This window comes from Mus pahari, chromosome 12 (genome assembly GCF_900095145.1).
Source record: "Mus pahari chromosome 12, PAHARI_EIJ_v1.1, whole genome shotgun sequence".
Taxonomy (NCBI): Eukaryota; Metazoa; Chordata; class Mammalia; order Rodentia; family Muridae; genus Mus; species Mus pahari.
In genome coordinates this window covers 21,312,200-21,335,048 of record NC_034601.1, presented here as the reverse complement: position 1 = coordinate 21,335,048, position 22,849 = coordinate 21,312,200, and the positions used below count along the sequence as shown (strand labels likewise).

Genomic DNA, 22,849 nt, shown 5'->3' with positions numbered 1-22,849 from the left:
ATTGTAAAAATAGCAGGCGCCTACTAGTCAGATTCTGCATATTAAGTAAGGGAAGGAAAGCAGTTGGCAGACAAAGAGCACTCTAAGCAGCTCCTTCCTTTCGAGCTTATTCCACAGGGAAGGTTACTCTTCAGAAATCCCACTCCCCCTTAATCCCCACCAAATAGCATTTTGAAAGTCATAAATATTTACTTGTAACCATGGATACATTCTTGGCTAACATTCCATAAATACAAAGATCATTCATTTTCTACACTAGCGTAGACATCTACTTTCTGAGTTACCATAAGGGCTTTAACAACAGAAATTTCTGAATGTTCCACCTGTGACGTAGGAAAGAAATATTATGCCTAGAAATTGAAACAATTCCTGTGCCCAAATGGTCTTTGAGTTTCCTGGCTAAAGAAATTATCTTGATAAGTTATATTTTGAAATGGAAAAATACAATAACTTGAAGACAAACACTCCACTTTCAGCCTGTTATTCTACAAATTGAACATAGTCTACCTATTGTTAATGACACAAAATTCAGTATTAAGCTTCCTAAAGTCAAAGCTAAAGAACAACACAAGTTATTATGTGGTCCCAAGGTTTGTTGAAATTAATTTTATAAATTTTTCAGGAGAAGATATTATTTCCTGTACTGTTTTATGAAAATAATTCCACGGCTGGGTATTTTTTAGATTACGGTACTAACATCACATCACTAGGAAAGAAAATACACAGTGTTTTATGTGGTTGCTTTTTTATTAAATGTCTGACTCTATTCTATTGAATCTTTAGGATTCTCATAAAGTAAGATGTAATTCTCCTAAATAACTTAATTTTTACATTTGCTAGACTAAAACATACAAGGTTGAGTTTAGTTCAGTACCTCCAACGAATTGCTGATTTTTATTTCAAACTTTATATTTTCTCCAAATTCTCTTTAAATATTTTCATCATTTTTGAGTTGTGCACTTACCTGTCAGAAAAGAAAATTCGCCTAGATCAATATAATTTTAAGTAAAAGTGTCTTTTAGACAGCCTATATCTTGTACATGCTAGGGCTGGAAAGGTGGCTCAGTCAGTAAATACAAGTAATACCAAGTAAGTACAAGGACACAAATCTGATGCCAGCACCTATGTAAACCCGGGGAGTTGATGTAGATCCGAACGTCTAGTGCTAGTAAGGCAGAGATGGGCAGAACACCAGAACTCAGTGGACAGTTAGTAGAGCTCCTCTGTAAACCCAGGTTTAATGATATACCTGTCTCAAAAAAGATATGGAGCAATAGAGGGACACCCAGTGTCCCACACACATGTGCACACATGCATGAACCCACCCACACACATACAAGCAGGCACATAGGCACACACACAAACATATGCTTCTTCTAATCGTATGCTTCCTATGCCTGCATATTTGTTTCCTTTCGGCCTGTCTGGTTCCACAGTTGTAACCTTGCTATAAATAAGGTGCGAGAGGAAGAGGGGAAAAAGGAGCGTGCCTTGATGATTTTGTCAAAACCTCACCCTGACTGGGGTTACTGCAGTGCTTTCCTGACTGTGACAAAAACTTTTCTCCATGTAGCAGCTCCAGTTGGTTACATTTAAAGCTATGAACGAGCACTTGTTACAGCCCTTTGTGCATTTCCTTAATAGTTAGCTTCCTGCTACTCTTAGCATGGCATCTATTTTATCATAGCCTATCAACCATGTGGCCCCATTACGCAACTCTTTCTGGCCTTTCTCTTCCTTCTCCTCTTCCTCCTCCTCTTCGTCTTCTCCCCCAACCCTTTGGATTTTCCAGACAGACTTTCTCTGCATATCCCTGGCTTGTCCTGGAACTCACTCTGTAGACCAGGCTGGATCCTCTACTTTTAGTTTTCAGTTTAGAAGTTGGATTGCATTGAAATTTTCCTTGAATTTATTCACAGTATTCATCTTTTAGCCCAAAATGTTCATGCTCACAGTGTTGGTCATTTCTGCCTTTTAACACTTAGAAAGCTCAAAAATAATTTTGTCACTTGAAATTTATCTCCTTCTGAAAGTATCCAAAAAGCAGGGCTTTTTTTCCCTTCAGGCCACTTGGGTTTTTTTTTTTTTTTTTTTAATCAACTCTCTGAGTCTGTGACAGAGTGTGCAAAATGAACATTTGCCAAATATGTGTGTAGGTGAAGTAAAGAACTTGTAGATGATTGATTTACATGTATATGTACATTGAAGTTCAGTTCATTTGGGCAAGGTTGCTAAATGGCAGTCAGAGGAGTCATATACCTCTAACTCAGACCTACAAGTTCTTGAATGTCATGGTGCTGTATCTGAAGCCTCTCTGTGGATGGTTGACGGCCCCTGAATGTGTGTGCCTGTTCAGTTCATGCTCTGTGGGAGAGGAGCAGTGTTGAGACTGTGCTCTCTCACTAGCCTATGACAGTGTGTCCTCTCAATGTTCACAGGGTGCCGACTTCATCAACATTCATTTCTTTTCCCACACAGCATGACTTCCCATACTGTGCAGCTCCTGGGCTGGCAGGTTTCCTCATTCTTTAAGACCTGAGTGAAGTAATCCAGCACTTTAAGAAGGACACCCTTCCCAACATTCTCTCAGCTCTGTGGGCAGTTAAATGTTAGATAATCTCTTCTTGTCACACCAGCCAAGTTTCCTCAATTGTTCTTGACCCAGAGTTTATGTTTCTTTTTCGCAGAGTGACCCCCATCAGGGTGTGGTTTATTGCAATTCTACCTTAAAGAAAATCCCATGTGGGGCCTGTAAATGCATTTTGGTTTTAGTGGGTAGTTCATTCCTAAGCTAAAATCTGGTGTTTATGGGACTTTGTTATAATCTTGATCCAATAAGTGACATTCTATGCAGAATATACATGATCACTTGGACATTTATAACCATGGACCGCTTAAATAAAAGTACAAGTACGTAGAACCTACAATTAATATGTTGTTTGAATTTATTTATATATTCTGGCAGACACTTTTAGTTTGCAATTTAAAAGCCAGGACTAGTACCAGTGCATGAATAAATTTTATGGTTCAGTGCTGAAGACACAGAATCACACATGCATATACATCATATACATCTTCAAGATGCTGTGTTGTCCTGGCTTATAAGGAAGGAAAACAAGTAAGCACACAGCCACTGTAACGAGCACTTGACTCTGCTCAGTGACTTCAAAGATGTCTTCATTGCATTCCCATGCTGTTAGCACTACTTAGCATATAAGGTACACTCGCATGTATATCTTCTGGTTCATGTGCTAATAAAAAATATACTTAAAAAGATAAAATATACTTGAAAGATATACTTAAATTTCTTTGTACAGATAATCGTGTATGTGAAATTTATGTAGAAAATAAATACAAAAGATACATAAGTTGTTGGTTCCTTTCCAAAGAAAACTGGGATGCAAATAAACTTGGCTATCATAGGTTAATGTATGGTATGTCCCAGTATGGAGATAAAGATAAGATGATGTTGGGGATCTTTTATTGTCACAATAGGTCTGAAGAGGCATTTCTTCAGGCAGGATTCATGCTTAGCCTTATAGGTCAAGTTAGATTTCAAAAGAAAAAGATGGATGGACAAATACTCTCTGTATCAGAGGACTAGCCTGAGTCAAGCCAGAAGTGTGGGAGCTTGAGGAACATAAATTACAACCTATCCTGTCAGTGTTAAGGCCTCAAGCTACTGGTCCAGTGTGTTGGGGCTAACCTGTTTTACTCAATACTGGAAGATTGGCTCTTACTGGAAGCAGTTTCAATGTAGCTCAAAGACTTACTCACTTACTCTATTTTTATAAATTATGTGTTCATGGATGCTATCCATTATACTGTGATAATAGGAGTAAAACCACTTGTTTGATAGATTCTTTATAAATTATATGCTACTATCTTAGGGTTTTACTGCTGTGAAAAGATATCATGACCAAAGCAACTCTTATAAGGACAACATTTAATGGGGACTGGCTTACAAGTTCAGAGGTTCAGTCTGTTATCAAAGCAGGAGCATGGCAGTGTCCAGGCAGGCATGGTGCAGGAGGAGCTGAGAGTTCTACATCTTCACCTGAAGGTTGCTAGCAGAATGACTTCCATGTGGTTAGGAGGAGGGTTGTACTGCCCACCCCTACAGTGACACACTTGTTCCAATAAGGCCACACCTACTTCAACAATGCCGCACTTACTAATAGTGCCACTCTCTAGGTCAAGCATGTTCAAATCACCACAGGCATTGTTTCTGAAATATATTCATATACAACACAGTTAAACCATTTGAATCTCAGTTAGTCTATTGTGGTATGAAGTTTTTAGTGAGTAAAGGCTTTGCTTACTACATGACCAAAGCATAAACACTGGAATAACTTTTTCTATATTCACTTGAACAATATATTTTGATTTCTACACAATTTAGAACTTGCGAATTTTTCTTGTTTCCCATCTAAATAGCACCATGTAAATATCCAAATACTTTATATTTCTATGTACTGTGGTTGGGGAAATGGAGAAAATTAGAGTTGAAGAAGAGGGCAGATTCAAAACCAGTCACATGGGCAGCCAAAATACTTCTGGGTGCGTACCATTATGGCAAAACCTAATTTCAGGTAATAACTATGAGAAAGTCCCTGGTGAAAAGGATGCAAACCAATTAAAGGCTTTGGCCTTCATAGTAAGGATGTAACATCATAGATTAGGGCAGTGTATGTTTTCTGTGGTGAAAGTTGCTTCTTTGTCTGTTTCCATACACTAGGAACCTGGGAACACGTTATTCCTCTGTTTTTGGTTTTTTGGTTTTTTTGTTTGTTTGTTTGTGTTTTTGGGTTTTTTTATTTTTTATTACTGCATAGTTACTTTGTTAGAGAAATACTCAGTTGAATAGTTTTATGATATTGTATGACTTCATACTTATGTATCCAGTAACAGTGTGATTTCTTTCTTCATACTTTATACTATATAAGACATCTTTGGGTTTTCCTATAAGATAGATTACTAATATAAGTGCTTACTTTTCTAATATGAAGAAAATGAATCTTTTTGTAAGGATTCTCCATAACTTAAGCATATGCCAACATATTTTGACACTGAGTGGATTTAATTCCACTTAGTTAAAATCACCTCTTTATTTTCATCATGAAACATGGCACAAAAAGGTTTTATCACATCAGCACAGTGATTATTCCAAAGTTGTCCTTTCTAGTGTTGGAGAGATGGCCTCATGGTTAATAACATGGGCAGCTTTTATAGGGGACCTGAGTTTAATTTCCAAAACCTAGGCTAGACTTCCCCCTCTGCCTATAATTCGAGCTCCAGGGGATCTCACATCACAGACTCCTGCAATTTTGCATGTTACTAAAATTAATCCAACCAATGTTTTGCTTTAGTAAAAATCAAAGTTACAAAGTTAACCTCTTCCTGAATTGGACTGGTTTATATCTTTCAGTGTTCTGTTCCTTATTCTCTAAAGCCAAAACACTAACACAGTGGAGGAAGAGTTTACTCAGTTCAGTCACTCAGAAAACCACAGCTGGATTTGGCCTCTCACCATTATCAGGAAAGTATAAACACCAGTGTTGAAATGTAAACTAGAGGGCAAAAATCTTACCAATCTGTTTGTTTGGGATACCCATAAACTAAATACAAGGGTGCAGATCACTTTCCTTAAAACATGGATATGTAAAAAAGAATAAACTGGGAACAATCTTGAGTTATTCCTTTCACCAGGACCAAAGGATCCACATACAATTTTATGAACAGTTTATTAACAGCACTGAAAATGCAGACTTTAAATACAATAGAGTGAAAACATTTGTGTATCTATCATGTGAACGTGCACACATGTGTGTGCACACATGTAAATGTGTGTTTTACCTGGAATTCTGTCCTCACTACTTCTGTCCTTTGAGACCTTGGACTGGTCTCTTGTCTTCTCAATCCAAGTCTACCAAACATTTCCTTGACGATTTCCTTTTCTTCTATAGCTCAACCAGCTGGAAAAGGCCATGGAAGCAGCTCACACGTTCTTCATGGCGAACCCCGAGCACATGGAAATGCAGCAGAACCTAGAGGACTATAAAGCCACAGCAGGAGTGGAAGCCCCCCTGGTAGACCGAGAAGCCAAGCCACACCTGGTGAGTTCTGGGGAACCCCATCCCTGCCATGTGGCTCCAACAAAACCAGTTTCTTTGAGTCCGAGCTAAAGCATATAGTGGATAGACCAAGTTAGGTCTCAGTGTGCACTAACGTTCATACGATCAAAACTCTCAGATGACATATTATAGCCAGAGGTGAATGCATATTTGATATTCTAAGTTAATATTTCAGTAATTAAAAATTGAAGTTGAGGGAAATGAAAATTCACTCAGAAATATGAGGCTATTGTAAAGCCTAGAACTTCATGAAAGTACCTGTACCCCACTGTGAAGTGTCAGCTCCTATTCAGCACTTTCCACACCACACTTTTTATTTTCCTATGGGACTCCCTATTTTTTTCTTCATCATTCCATTTGTTTACATCTCAAAGGATATCCCACTTCCTGGTTACCCCACCACAAACCCCCATCCCACATCTGTTCTCTTCCCCCTGCCTTTGCCTCTATGAGGGTGCTCCCCTACCCACCCACCTTCTCCCAGCCCACTGCTCCAGCATTCCCCTATGCTGGGGCATTGAACTTCCAGAGGACCAAGGGCCTCCCCTCCCATTGATGTCAGACAAAGCCATCCTCTGCTACATATGNGACTGGAGCTATGGATCCCTCCCTGTACACACCTTGGTTGGTGGTGTAGTCCCTGGGAGCACTGGGTGGTCCAGCCAGTTGACATTGTTCTTTCTGTAAGGTTGCAATCCTCCTCTGCTTCCCCAGTCCTTCTGCCAGCTCCCCCACGGGGTCTCTGAGCTCAGTCTGATGGTTGGCTCCAAGCATCCACATCTGCTTTGGTCAGTTGCTGGCAGGACCTCTCAGGGAACAGCCATACTAGGTTCCTTTCAGCAAGCACCTCTTGGCAACAGCAACAGGGTAGGGGTTTGGTCCATACCATACTTTTAATTATACATTTATTCTTTGACAGTTTTATGCAATATAAACTAAATCATGCCTACTGATTACTTTTACCCAGACTTTTACTGTCTGCCTCATACTCTGTGTACCTCTTATTCCCTACAAACCTCATTCTCACATTCATGTTCATGTATGTTTTGTGTTCATGTCTGTTTTGTGAACCAGAGTTTAACCATGTCAGTCTATGTGTCCAGGGTTTAGAACTTTCTATTGGCTGAGCACTAGATATATAATGGATGACAATGGTTTCCTGATTCTGGAATCTGTCAACAGTCACTAGTTCATGTCTAGACCACATAGTGGTTTTATTCCTAGCTTTTGAAAAACCTCCAGACTGATTTTCAGGGTGGTTACAGTAGTTTACACTCCTACTTAGACCATATGAGTTCCCCTTTTCACACATCTGCCTGAGCATTTGTTGCTGGTGGTACTCATCTCAAGTGATAGCCATTCTGACTGGGATAAGATGGAACTTTAAAGTAGTTTATTATGAATTTCTGTGATTGATAAAGATGCTGAGCATGCTTTTAAGTATTTTCTAGACATTTTTTGAGACTGCTCTAATTCTGCATTTTATCTTTAATGCACTATTTTTCTGACTTCTTTGAGAATGTCAAACATGCATAGAATGTTTTTAAGTCACACTCACTCTTACTACTTCCTTCCAACTATTCTTGGACCCCTAATCACCCTTCTTGAACTCCCTCTTCCCCAACTTCATGTCCTTTTCTTAAAACATAAATAGATAAACCACTGAGAAGTATTAGTTTCCTCATATGTACATGAGTATGGGGTACCCATAGCTTCTATAAGTGACCACACCTATAAAGCAGGACTTCTTAAATGCTTGTAGCCCCTTTGGCAATTGAATGGCCTTTTTAATAAGGATCACCCAAGATGAGTGGAAAACACAGATATTTACATTATAATTCATTAAGGTAGAAAATTATAGTTCTGAAGTAGCAGTGGAGATAACTTTATGACTGGGGGTCTCTACAACATGAGGAACTGTATTAAAAGTTCATAGCTTTGTAGAGGTTGCAAGCCACTGCTCTAGAAAAAACTTACTCTTCATCTCTTAGCAGTCATCAGCTCCTTGTAATTCCTCAAGTGGAGATGTGGAGATGTGTCCCTCCCCAATACATGGTGAAATGTTCAGTTCACTTGATTTTTGTGCAGGTCTAGTACAAGCAGTCACTGTAGGCTTAGATTTTTCAACACCTACTGTATTTAGGGTTCTTAAACACTTCAACCTCCCTTCTAGTCCACTAGGAGAAGGAGTTTGTGGACCAGTTTAGAAGTTCGTTGGGGGTGATTCTACTCTTCATTGTCATGATACCAACAGTCCAGTCCAATAGCAAACACCAAACCCAAATCAGTAGCAGTGGCTCAACCCAGCAGAAGCCACAAGGCAAGAGTCAGCTGGAATACAGAGAGAAATTCATTGGCAAATTTCTCTCTATGATGTGAAGACCAGCAAAGACCAGCAGAGACAAGCAAGTGTTGCACAGTTAGTGATGAGTGTCCCTTCTTTGTCTGTGGGGTTTGACTTTTATTCTTTCCAAACATCAAGTGCCCTCTCAAGTGTCTGCTTCAGCAAAATATCCTCTCATAAGACAGCTTCAAGGAAAACATCATATGACACAACTGAATTTTCAAAGAAACCAGAAAGTTCCACTTCTAGCCACTGATGCTGACTTAATGAGGACAGCAAGGTTATCATGAACATAAGACACTGATTTATTCTAGTCCTTCTGTCTCTTACATTTTTTCTGTCACCTAGTCCTTGACATTCCCTGAGCCTCACAGGAAGAAAGTTCTATATAAGTGGTCCACATATTATTAAATAGTGTGTTGTTTAATATCAGTGAGTTTCTGTGCCTTGACTTGTTTTTGTTGTTGTTGCTATCTGACATTATTCGAGGTGGTCAAAAAGAATTCAGAATGCTATTTTCATTTTCCTGTATTTGTAACGACTTCTTTGTATGCTACTATAAATACTATTTTGATAAAAGTTCCATGAGTTGCTTTAAGAAAAAAATGTGTGTTCTTTAGTACTTAGGTGGCCACACCTTGCTATGTTGCTGTGGTTGGCCACAAACTCTCAAGTAATCCTCCTGCCTCATCCTGTTTAGTATCTAGGACTATAGCTGCCTATTGTGGTAAATATTTAATGGGGGTTTCTACCCCACCTTTGATCATTTAGTTTCCAAATATAAGATACAACCCCTTTTTATTTATAATAAGCCTTAACAGTACTAGAGCTGGAAAGATATCAACACTTTATGCTATTTTGTTTACTTACCTGTCAATAACCCTGAGTTATAACTTGCCATGTTCTGTTTAGGCTGTTTCTACTCCAACTGGCCCATCCTCCTGGCCATGATCTTACTGTTCACCTACCGAATGGCACCCTATCCTCTCCTTTCTTCTCCTCTCCTCTCTTCTTCTCTCCTCTCCTCCTCAAGGTTTCTTCATCAGATCCCAATCTCAGGACCTAAAACTGCACCTACCCCTCTTCTGCTCAGTTATAGGCTGTAAGCATATTTATTCAACTAATTGGTTTTAAATCAAGGAGCAAGGTTACATAGCACCACTTGATATACATGAGGACTTCTTTATCCCCAGAGCAACCAGATCTTGAAGGCCAGTATTTAGCATTACAGCCCATAGCAATAGATTAACCTCAGCAGATGCCACCTGCCATTCCTGACATTTAATATGCTTACTTTTCACCTAGACATGAAGCCATTGTGAGTGGTTCATGGCTACACTATTGTTTCCCCACTTCCAATCTCAAGGATTTCCCCCAATACTTGAAGTTTTCAATTTAGAGTTTAAAAATGACACAGAAAAATTTTTTACAATTAAATATTATTTGAAATTACATGTGGAAAAGCTTTTGACTCCCTCCCCCCAGTTTTTTGATATCAACATTCTCAATGTGTGACCTCCAATATTACTGCTAAGAAGAATGATAGAGAAATATCTTGTAAGGAAGATTTAATAAAGCAAGATATGGAAGTGATGGCACTTCTAACCATATTTAATATCCCATTACTGTTCTGTGCTTTCCTTACAGTAGAGAAGCTATACAATATGCTCTGTGTATATGAAAAAAGAAAGTGGATTGATTACTACTACCATATTCTATTTATGCTATAGACTCCCTTTCTTTGACATTTATTTGACATAGGAGAGTCACAGTGGATTGACCAGTGAAACCTGAAATTCTCTTCTGGAGCATAGCATTCTGCTCTCACCTTTACTCTTCACAAACAAGACCTTGTCTGTGTCTTTTCAGGAAAGCTATAACGCTGGAGTTAAACATTATGAGGCTGATGACTTTGAAGCAGCAATCAAGTACTTTGAACAAGCTTTAAGAGAGTATTTCAATGAAGATATGGAGTGCCGTGCCCTATGTGAGGGACCTCAGAGATTTGAGGAATATGAGTACTTAGGGTATAAAGGTGGTCTTTATGAGGCAATCGCAGGTAAAGCTTCTGTTTGTTCTTTGATTGCTTTCTTTAAAGTGCTATAGACATGTGAATATTCTGACAATATAGTGCACAGTAGTCAGTATTGTAAAATGTTAAAGATTCTCATGGGTTTATTCCACTGTCTTCTGTTGTTAGTTTTTAATAGTTAAAATGTTGTTGATTCTTTCTTCACAATGTCTTCTGTTGGGTTTATTAATAATTGCATATTTACTTATTTCATCAATATAATAGGGAAGTACTATAAGTAATTTTTTTAACATATTGCTTCTTATTTTATTTTATGCTTACCAACAAAATGTGGCCTACTCATGTAAGTACATGTGGACTCACGTTTTGTGTGTAGTAGCTAGATAACACCCACGATACGGGGGCACCATCATTTGAAGTGTTAGCCTCTACTGAGCACAACAGAAAGGATTGCAGCTTTTCATTATTGTAAGTAATATAGCAATAAATCCTTCAATATATTCTAGAGCAATTAATTGGCTTATGATACTTGAGAATGTTGTTTAAATTAGTAGTCAGTTTGTGTAATATTCAAGAGTTGCTGATACTGGGTAAGTATTTTATTGGAAGAAGTGTGTTTTCTGTATATACCATATTGGAAAATAACTTATTTGTATTAACAATATAGTTGCAAAAATACAATTTTCAGGAGTGTGTATATTTAGTACAGGGGATGTGGAGTGCTTTCATAGAGAACAAAAGACAACAGCAAGTGGAAACGGTAATATTGTGCTAAAACTCTATCCATGCTTCTAGTTCTTATGGGATTCAAGCTTCACTAAGTTGCCCAGGCTGGCCTTGAACTCACTCTAGCAATTTTAGCAGGCATTGATTCTACAATCCTCCTGCTACAGCCCCCTGCCCCCCCAAGTAGCTGAGATGATTGGTTTGTGGCACCAGGCCATGGCTCTTTCTTTGCTTACATCTCCAGTCAGTGGCATGGAAAGTTGGATGCCCCATGGCCATGGGGGCTGCAGAGGAGGCAACCTTCCATGGGAAGCAGAGGTCCTTATGGCTAAGGGGCTCTTGATGTGTCTCCTCCTTTGGCTCAGTTGGCCACAGCAGTACAGGCAAACATACAGGTACATACTTTGCTGTGACTGGGTTTTAGAAGCTAGCATGTGGAGGGCTTGAGGCGGCTTCTGTACAGGAAAAGCACCATGTACAAGGTGGATTCTCTCTGAATCTCAGAGTCTGAGAGTGTCTAGCTCTTCTCCAGCTGTCAGCACACAAGGAATAGATGTGGCTTGATCGGGAGGGGTTGCAAATCTTGCGTTGGGTTTTGATTTTGATGTTCTATTTTTAGTTTAATTTTTTGACAGTTTCATACATATAGCTAATGATTTTTAGTCATTTTTGCCTTCCATTCCATCCACCTGCCTATTTCCTTCCCCAACTGAAGCCGTTCCTCTCAAAAGATCCCCCTCCCACTACTTGTCTATATATGTGTGGCTCAATGAGTTTAACTAGAGTTTCTCGCTGGAACATGGGAGGGGTGTTACTTACTTGACAAGAATGGCTTTCCAGTGACTTTACTAAGATGAGATCTCCACTCCCAGCAACCATTAGCCACCAGTGACCTCATGGCTGCCTCCTGCAACCTTGGTGAAATTTGGAGGAGTCCGGCATTAGAGATATCTTGTGGAAATAAACATAGCCACCGTGAGTTCATACGTACATGGGCCACGCTATTTCCTGAAGCCATCTGTTTATAACTCCACTTCTCCCCAATCTGTGTTGCTTACATTCTTTCTCACATCTACCACACCCTCCATGATGTTTCTAGAGGGAGGAAAGAACTCTGCCACATACAGACCAGGGCCCAATCATTACACATTTTCTGCATTTTGACCCATCATTGGCTTCTTCCATAACTGCTGCCTCACCACAACAAGAAGGTTCTGTGAAGAAAGTACAGTACCAACCCTTGGATAAAAAGATTATTATAAGGCACTTTGACAAAACATTGTGGCAATATAGTAAGTTCAATAGTGGTAGGTTTTCTATCTGGGCCTGTGGTCTCCCCAGCCAAGGGCGGGTTTTTCTGTTCCTGACAACATCACAAGGGCCTAAAGTGTGTTAATCTTTCTCCCAATGTTCTGCATCTCAGTGTGCTGCCCAGATACCTCAATGAAGAGATTCCGATCCCCTTAGGTGAGGAATTGGTTGATGTTATGTGGCTAGAAACAATCTGAAAATTAAACCCAGGCATCTAAAAACGAAGAACCTGTACTTTTAAAGTCATAATCAAAACCCAATTAAACAGGGACTTATTTAATAATAAACCTTCATTTAAATATGTGTTGCTGACCTATTATATTCCAAGACATACATAGTGAAAAACGGAGTTCAGCTGACATGGAAATAACTAAAGTCAGTTTGCCCTTCCAATTCTAGAGTGTCCTTATCTCCCCCCAAAGCACCTACCTAGTGACTCGAACCAAATCCTAGGAAGTTGCTTGTCAATCTGACATCTTCCTCAACTCTTATTTGTTGCCAAACATGGACAAATGCTTCTTTCACAAGGCACTTTACACCTATAGAGTCTTCCCATAGCTTAATTCAAAATCGTGCTTTAACTAAGCCCCCGTGACTACTTCCTTCCTGGTCGTGGTGTGCAGTGTAGACTGAGCTCCAATACAGAGCCCACATTCTGTACTAACAGAGCTATTGTACCTAAATTCCCTCTCCTTGTGGCTTTCATTCCACTTGGAATACAGCCCATACCCTTTAAGGACTTTCAGTGTGCATGTTGACATTCTTTCTTCATTCCTGCCTTCCTAAGTTCTTTGAAGCCATTGGATGAGTTGCTCACTCTCCTTCCCTTGCAAATCTTTAGGGTGTTTTCCAGCATCGCTTGACTGGTGTCCTAACTTGTTCAGGGCTCAATCTTCAGCAAATCCCCGAGCTACTTAATAAATATTGGCTAAACGAATGTGTCAGTGAAGGCAAGGATAAAGGATGTGATATATACACCCATAACTATGCACAGATCAATGTGTTAGTAATGCCTAGTGCTTGTGATGATGTCAGCCATAAATAAATGTGGATTGTTTTTAGGAGCTAATTAGAGAATAGCTACAAAGTATAAACTAGAATCAATATGTCTATTACAGTCAAAATCACTACATTAAATTATCACCCTATGAAGAACTCTGTTACCCAATGTTATTGGGTTTAAGTAGCCTAAAATCAATACACTTGCATGAGTTATTTTGAGGATTTATTTCCAAAAGTTTTGTCTCTTTGGACAACTGACATTTTTAACTCCTCAGTATTTCTGTAAGTCTTAAAGGTGATTTATTTAAGAGTACATTTTGTGTGTCGTTTATGGTGTAATTACTGATTTTTTTTTCTCAATATATAGTCTTTTGCAAGGGCAGTGAGCTTGCCTTTTCCTTTTTGTGTGTGTGTGGTTTTTTTCGAGACAGGGTTTCTCTGTGTAGCCTTGACTGTCCTGGAACTCACTTTGTAGACCAGGCTGGCCTTGAACTCAGAAATCCGCCTGCCTCTGCCTCCCAAGTGCCGGGATTAAAGGTGTGCGTCACCACCGCCCAGCAAGCTAGCCTTTTCTTTATGATATTTAGCAGTTAACTATGATGTGCTTTTATGCGATGATGTGCCCTTCCTCCAGTGCATTGTCTCAACACCTTTGCTGTCCATGGCCATGGAATTTTTGGCAAATGATCTAGATCCTATTACTGAAATTAATCTCGGTGGGTTAGTATTTAGTGTTGGTCAAGTTACCATGACCCATTGGCTGCTGGAAAAGGACAGGTGACCTCAATTTGGAGTTAAGTTGGCACTTACCATAGAGACTGTATTAGGAAAATCATGATGCTTGAATTGTAGAATTAGGAGAGATTTAATGTTGGAGGAAAGCACAAATGGCTACTTGGTGCTGATTTTCCCATCACCAGCTCTGTGCAAACAAGGGTATCTTGGTTACGCTTATTTGCTATTTATACTCTGTTTTGATAATAAATTCCTTCAGATTCTGAGTTGTTGTTGGGCACATTGTTACCATTCCCTTTTCCTGTCACTTGAGATTAGAAGAAACAGGTTTTAAGGCAATGAAGACTTAAATCTGTGGAGGAGTCTACAGTTAGCTGTTCATTGTTCCCCTAAGATATGATACATAGCTCATAGCTTAAATGTCGGGTTGTATATGTAGAACTTGTTATTCTCTCCCCATCTTCAACCAGAAGTAAAACATGGTGGATTGTGGTGCTGTTTCTGTTAGCTGTTCTACGTGGGCTCAAGTTAGCCAGGTTATAGAAAATGTTTGCCTCCACCCTGCCAAGTGCTCTTTTCCTTCCTGTGTCCTTACTCAATCTGCAAGGTTTCCCAGATCCAAGAAGAACTCTGACTAAACAGAAGACTTCTTGAAAGAAGCTGTTGTGGCCAATTAAATTGTGTAGACATGAAGTCAAGTGATTTTTCTCAATCCCCAGAGAACCCACTCAGCCCAAGGATGAATGAAACATTCTCTCCCTGGAAAACATTGCCTCCATCTTTTATAGAATTCAAAGTTAGGCAAAGAGGAAGAGAAGTTTTCCCCATGTCACTAGCTGTTGGTTTTTTTTCTAGCTCTTGTCTTGACAAAATAGAGCTGAGAGCTCAGGGGCGCGGACAGCACTTCAGCATCTTTATTAGTTTAAATGAGAACAGCTCCCACAGGAGCGGGTGCAAGGAGGACAGTGTTTATTCTATTTCTTCAGCTGTCTTCCTTTCTGCCATTTTGCTACTCTCTGTTCAAACAGTATCCCACATTTTAGAATACGCAGTATTAGGCAAGAGCCTGATCTATAATTGGGTAGTATAAGGTTCTGAGCAATAGGTATCAGGAAATATCATTTTACTTCCTCCTTTAGAAATACATTGACAGGGAAGGGGAGTTTGCATTCTCCCTTTCACCTGTGGAACTTTCCGCATGCTGCCTGTTTATTCTCTGAATAGCTTTTAAACATGCATAGGGTATAAAAATCCAATCTCAATTCTAGTGCACCTCAGACCTTCTGAAGTATTCAAAGAGAAGCTCTAAGGGTCTAGTGAGAAAGTCCATATTCAGTTCTATGCACAGGAACCCTGGTATACTGTGGAGGTTTGGGACCAAGTGCTGTCAAGTGATCATGGAGACAATGATGTCATTGTCTGTATGAGGTTTTCATGGTTGGAAATGATAAGACAGAGAGAGTTCTCTTCTCTCTCTTTCTCTTTCTGAGTGAGGTGTAGTACATAAAATGTGCCCTGTAGAAGGTCTGCCCTGATTAAGGTTAGATCGCAACAGCTGGAGGACACCTCTCTTTGTCTCTCTCTTGTCTTTCAGATCACTACATGCAGGTTCTGGTCTGTCAGCATGAGTGTGTGAGAGAACTCGCCACCCGCCCAGGCCGCCTCTCACCAGTCGAGAACTTTCTTCCCTTGCATTACGACTACCTCCAGTTTGCCTACTACAGAGGTAAAGTGGAGGTCCTCCATGAAAACCCATGGGGCTTCTCCGTCACACTTGTATGCTCTGGCCACCATCCACACTCCTGCTTGTTTTCATCACCAGCGCAACACAGGCTTATGCACATTTTTCCCCATGAAATTGGGCTGCATCTCAGAGCAAGGCAGGAGGACCCTAACGATGGACGAAGCACAGGATTTCCTGTGTCAACATCATAAACTTACACTAGACTTGCCAGTTTTCTTTTTCAACCTAAGATGTTTTTTCGACTCAATTTTAGTTGGACTGCATTAAAGAACCAATACTGTTTTAAAAAAAAAAAAAAATGCCTCCCTTTCTGTATCCACTGCCATACTCACTTCCTTTAACTAAGGATATGAATACTTCCAAAATTCTATACATAAACAAAGACAGTCACAGAATTCTCCTTCTTCTTTTGTGTGAAAATGACATAATTCATACTATCTTCTGTACATTTTTAAATTAATACTTGCCAGATGACTTTTACTAAGTTAGACATAGGCAATTATCATTTCGAGGGTCAAATTTAAATTATAGTATGTATTGTTTAAGTTTAATAGATGAGTACAGAGGGAACTTCCTGCTCTCTTTTTATTTCTGTAAACCATTGTATTAGAACTTATTTTATGATCTTTCTATTGGGGGACAGTGTGTGTTTGCAATCTTTTGTGACTTCAGTGACCTTTCAAGTGGATAACACTTTACACATGTCTCTGCATATCTATATACATAATTCAAGGGATAATATCTGGAGGTTCATTGACCAGGTCAAATAGTTTATACATTTGTATCTTTGATTCACATTGCCAAATTTTCCTCCCATATGGACTGTATTTTCCACTTGTTCCTCCTCAGAATATATTATAAAATGTTTAGATACCCCACAGTCCCCTAGGTAAAGTTTAGTAATTCAAAATAGCTTTAGTTTCCTTTTTAATTGAAGAGGGGATATTGAATATTCCCTCTCATACTTAAGAGCAACTAATAGTATTCACATCACCTAAGTCACTAAGATGTCCATATCTTCCCTTTGTGGAGAAGTGACTGGCTGCTTGATAGGTCATGATTTCTTGGCTCAATGCACTTGTTATTTCTCCCTGTCTTCAGCATCAGTGCCTTTTACCAGGTCAGCTACAAAGAGATATTTTTCCTTTAAAGTGATGCTGAGGAGGAGGAGGATAATGATAATGATGCAGACCAACATTTTAAGATTGTTTTGGAAAACTCCCTCCTTTTCCAAGAGTAAAGTGTTCCTTATTGTCCTGGCATCTTGACAGTGATTACTCATCTGCACACCATGACCGATGAATGCAAACTAGATAAGCCAGCTGCTTATTATCATCATCATATTAAGAAATCCATGCTCAGAATATTTACATGGGCCACACAGTACAAAAACAAGTCCCAGTTAATTCACACAGCTTTGCTGTAGTATTCCAGGATTTACCAATAAGCATTTTCTAATAGAGACTTTAGAGGATTTCTGCAAAGTGCCCAGCACCAAAGCCACCAAAGGTGTCCCGTCTAAGTACCTGAAAGTGTCTGACTATCCGTGTAAGTGCTTCTGGCCATTTTGCTCAACTTTAGTTTGTCTCCCGTTTATTATCATCAATGCTGACATCAGGAGACACATTGAAGTCTCCCTCTGAAGTCATCTGGGCAGATCTGTCTGATTCAAATGTGGCAACACTTTGTTTCTCCAGTTGGTGAATACGTGAAAGCCTTGGAGTGTGCCAAAGCCTACCTGATGTTCCATCCAGATGATGAGGATGTCCTGGACAATGTAGACTTCTATGAGAGTCTGCTGGATGACAGCACTGATCCAGCATCCATTGAGGCCCGAGAGGTGAGACCAGAGTTCTGAGAGAAATCTCTTTAAACTGCAGTATGTTTCAGGGCGAACTGATTATAAACAAACAACAATGACAAAAATAAGCACTGTCCTTAAGGACACAAAGAGATTCAATGGCTGTTCCAGATCTTAATTCTTTCAAAATTTTTCCATGCTGGAAGTACATATTTCTCATAGGCGCAAGCTTGTGACAAACCTGTTGCCAAGGGGACCACATTCGCAACTCTGATCTTTACGTTCGCTCACTGACTATTATAACAAAAAGTACCACTTGAACATCTATCACACTTCTTAGTTGTTATTTAAGAATGAATTCTATTTCCTTCTAGGATTTAACAGCATTTGTCAACCGTCATAAACTTGAAGCTGAACTGATCAAGTCAGCTGCAGAGGGCCTGGGATTTTCATATGCTGAACCGGTAAGAATAAAACGAGAAAATGAACAGCTATTTAAAAATAACGTATTTAATTTTGTTTTATATTCATTGATGTGTTAGTGTCAGACCCCTTGAAACTGAAGATATAGACAGTTATGAGCTGCCATATGGGTGCTGGGAATTGAGCCCAGGTCCTTTGGAAGAGTAGACAGTGCTCTTAACCATTGAGAGCAGAGAATGGGGGTTATAATAGGGATATGAAGTGAATAAATAAATTAATTAATAAGAAATAATTATGAAAGCTTGAAAAATAATAAAGCTGTCATTTAACGGATCTTCTTGGTGATATTTAACTACTAATGCCCTACCCACATTAGTGTAAGAGTCTGATAACCTCTCAAAATTAAGCAGTTGAAAGAAGTCTTTATGTTATACAGGTGATGAATTTTAAAGATTTTGATAGATTCCCATGAGGCTGTGGTCCAAAGTCAGAAGCAAATAACTTGTGCAGGATTCATTTGCCTGTCTTGTTTCAGTCTTCTAGCATTTAGAGGTAAACGTTTTGATGTTTTCAATGAATTTTAATGGGTTAAACGATATGCCCCATCTTCAGAAGACACTGGCTGAGTCATGAGTCAGCCTCTGTACTGTCCTCTCTCCGCCTCATGTGTTGTCCTCTGACACAGCGCCCTCTGCAGACCGCATCTGTGCCACAGATAAATGCCAAGTTCTTGTTTTTATTTAATGAGACATTTACCTAGTTTTTCAGGTTATTAAGGATTTAAACTATTTTGGCTACCTAGATAGATTTAGTATTTGATTAATTCTTCTGATATTCCAACTATTTCTGATTTCTCTCGAAAATACATAGTCCAAGGAGCATTGTTATTAAACTATTACTTCAAATAAATCCCAAGAGTGGACTCCCACTGCAAGAAGAATATGGGGTCTGAAAGTTCTTGAAACTTAACTTATTGTCTAAAGAAAATGTTTCTGATACCTTCATTGTTTCTAGTGATTTGGAAAGTACCGATTTACCCACCTTACAAGAGGAAAGGTATCCACACTCCTCATATATATTAAGTGCGAATGCTGTATCATTGCCATTTTAACTTCTATTTTTCTGAAGGCAGGTCATACTATTTTCTCCTTTTCACATAACATTTTTTCCTCTTTGAATTACCTAGGTATAGGTTTTTCCACTTATCTATTAATTACTGAATATTTTATGCAATGTTCATGTTAACATGTTGATGAAAACATTAATTATAGTGTATTTTAATTGGTTCTTAATTATGGCTTATTCACAGCAGAATACTTTTTAAAATTAGGATATTTTAAAGCAATATTTCTCCCCACTTAGTATTTTGAAGAATTGTGTTTTCCTGAGAGACCCCAAAATATAACACCTACTTCGTGGTTCTGTAGAGATAACAGATCCAACTGGATTTCTTTGTTCAAGTTTTAGTCATTATCCACAAAGCACTTGCACTGAAGGATCTTCAAAGCCCTTCCTGTTATCAAATTCCAAGTCTCTATCCAGAACCAAACACCTACCTAATTCCATGTGGTCTTTTGATTAATTTGTTATCCATGGTGTCTTTGGCAAAATTGTATTAGCCTTCTCTTCATCAATACACAGTATAAGTTTCTGCATATTTCAGGTCTTCTAAGTATTTTATTAGGAGTATTTTAAATTTTTATTCCTATAAATGGCATTTTAGTACTAAATGTGTATATCTTTTCTTCAACTGTAAACAGAATTACTGGATCAGCTATGGAGGACGGCAGGATGAGAACCGGTGAGTCCTCCATTTGCAAAACAGACTATGGTGAGATGAGATGCTCAGGGCAGGAGATGGCCCGGAACTCAACTTTAGTAGATTAGTGATGCTCAGGGTGAGAGATGGTGCCCGGAACTCAACTCCAATAGATTAGTGACGTTCAGGGTGAGAGATGGTACCCGGAACTCAACTCCAGTAGATTAGTGAAAGCTATGGAATTATCTTTCGAGTTGCATGTTAGGAGCTTCCTCCTGGACCCAGTTCTTCCACTCACTTCTGTATGGTTTTAAGGAATTACTTTCCTCCTATATGTGGAGATTCTGTTTTTAAAATGAAGAAGTTAGCCCAAGAGTTCTCCAAATCCTAATTTTCTGTGATTACTCATTGCACAAGGCTGGATGTTATTTTTATTAACAAATTTTATAAAATGTCCTTTTAAAGATGGTTTTAGTTCTTTGAGATTTTCATATAACACATTTTGATCATATTCAAAATTTGCCTATAGATGGTAAATTCCCCCTTACTGCATTAATTTAAAATTAAGGTCAGGTTTCTGTATAGTGAACTATGTGTTATTACTAAGTAAATTGAAATTAAGAGAACCCATTTTTAATATAATTGAAGTCAACTCACCTGTTTTTAAATAACTCAAGCTTACCCATGTTTGGGTTGCCTGTTTGGGATGACACAGTCCAGTCAACCTATTCTCAGATTGAGAAAGGCCATGTCAATGGAAGGGACCACTGTCAATGAAGGGCACTAGCTTATGGTTTTGCCACAATAAACTGGAAGATTCAGGTCTTAGAATCTTGTGGTCAATCAGCCCTTGGGTGACATAATATTATTGGAAGAAAATATATAGGATATATAGGAGTGTTTGGACATGCCATGTCTGTGTAGACTGAGGCTATATCTACTATCACGGGTGCATTTGGAAAGCTTGACACAAACTGGGTCTTTCTTCTCAGAACAATCAAGAACCTACTATTACATTAGAACATGGATTATCTCCACTCGAACTTTATTCAGTGATGCGTAATTCAGCTCCATGTTCAAGAAACAGTGCAACATGGAGAATTAGGAAGTTGCACACAATCTTTTTTTTTTCTCTTTGGGACAATACGCTGATATGAAGATAGTGACATTAATTGTAATAAAAGTTCAAAGAAAACACATAAAGAGAAAACACAGCATCTGGGGGAAGCTGAGAGACCCACACAGAGCACAGCATATAATTTCATTTAGGAAGATGGGTGACTGGGATGCAGTTCAGAATCAAAGCCTATATAAATATAGGATTCTTTGCCTTGGGACAGTTTTATTTGATGAGAAATTTCAGTCTCAATCTTTTTGAATGGACAGAGTCCCCTCAGGGGTGAATATGGATGGGGCAAAAGTTCACGGATTGTCAATGGGGAAGAAGTCACCACCCAAGATAGGTCGAGACCTAAGAGAAGGTAAGGACTCGAAAGCTTTTACCTCTATAAGGATCAAGAAAGAGCATGAAATGGGGAAACTGTTTAAGAGATTGAGGTTGAACCCATTTCTCTGTAAGCTTCAAACTACATCTGTCAATGTCTGAACTCAAACCTTCAACACAAGAATGCCTCAGATCTCTATATCATTGAGAAAGTGTTTCCAAATACTCCTTCCATAATTTGAATTAGACAGGGACTGTGTGGTCTTCCCCATCCTCAGCTGAATACTTTAGGGATAGGGAGGTCACTAGACTGATTTCTGTTGCTCAGCCAGTGAGAGATTACTAGATAGTGTGGGTTAGTCAATGTATCTAAGGATCTTGGAAAAGACGTAGGTTACATCTGATCTAGCAATAGTTTACCTAAGAGACTTAAATAATATAGATTCGAGTGAGGCTTTGAATAAAAATAAAGTTTATTTTGAAAATATGTGTGATATGGTGGAAATCTGAAGCTGGGCCTTGTGCATGCTGTGTAAGTAGCCTAAAACTGATCTACAATGTCAGCCTAAAGATATTTCAGAGTGATTTACAGGCATGTGTAGAGAGCTGGTCTAGTGGGTAAAACAAGCGGGACACAGGCATAGAGAAAAAAAGAACAGAATGTTGTATGCCTGGTCACAGAAGAACAAAATTAGTGGAATTGCAGAGTACTATCCCAAGCAATTTTTACATAATTAAGCATCATTATAATAACACACTGTTAGCAAGAGTGCCACTGACAACATTACCAGTACTTCTAACATCCGTTATTTTTCAACCAAACTCATGTACCTTCATTTTCATAATAACAGTCTCTCACCAGAGGCAATTTAGTCACTTCTCAAATGTCTCACAACACATGACATCTGGCAAGCCCTTGAACCTGATGACCACATTTTCTTCTATACCTACTACATTGATTATAAATAATTATAGCTAAAATATAGCATAAAGTATAAGCCATATCGATAAAATACAGGTATAAGTATATACAGGGGTTAGTCCCAGGACTGACCTCATCTTAAGGATATCAGAGTCTGAGAATGCCTAACACCCTGAGATGAAATATCATGAGATTGACAGAACACCTGTGCAGCTTCCTGTTGCAGTAAATCTCCAACCCAAATAAGCCCAGGCAATAAAAACACAACTCAATTAATATGGATACATGCTGTGTGCCTAGATTGGGCAGATCTACCACTATACTACCATCTTCCCCATATAAGAGACCCCTTAGAACTTGCGGTTTCTCCAGGCCAGGTGCTTCTGCTCCACTTTCCTTCCTCCTCCTCCTCCATTGTCTTCTCTCTCTCTCTCTCTCTCTCTCTCTCTCTCTCTCTCTCTCTCTCTCTCTC

General features: G+C 39.0%; 1 protein-coding gene across 1 annotated transcript in view; it reads left to right on the top strand.

The window, feature by feature from the left end:
• Positions 1 to 22,849, top strand: part of P3h2 (prolyl 3-hydroxylase 2) — a 143,240-nt gene that overhangs the window by 96,221 nt on the left and 24,170 nt on the right. The window contains exons 2-8 of the mRNA XM_021209441.2: positions 5,967 to 6,116; positions 10,348 to 10,537; positions 15,879 to 16,010; positions 17,726 to 17,868; positions 18,204 to 18,293; positions 20,013 to 20,053; positions 21,398 to 21,492. Coding sequence (XP_021065100.1) covers positions 5,967 to 6,116; positions 10,348 to 10,537; positions 15,879 to 16,010; positions 17,726 to 17,868; positions 18,204 to 18,293; positions 20,013 to 20,053; positions 21,398 to 21,492 — 841 coding nt within the window. The remainder of the gene's footprint in view (positions 1 to 5,966; positions 6,117 to 10,347; positions 10,538 to 15,878; positions 16,011 to 17,725; positions 17,869 to 18,203; positions 18,294 to 20,012; positions 20,054 to 21,397; positions 21,493 to 22,849) is intronic.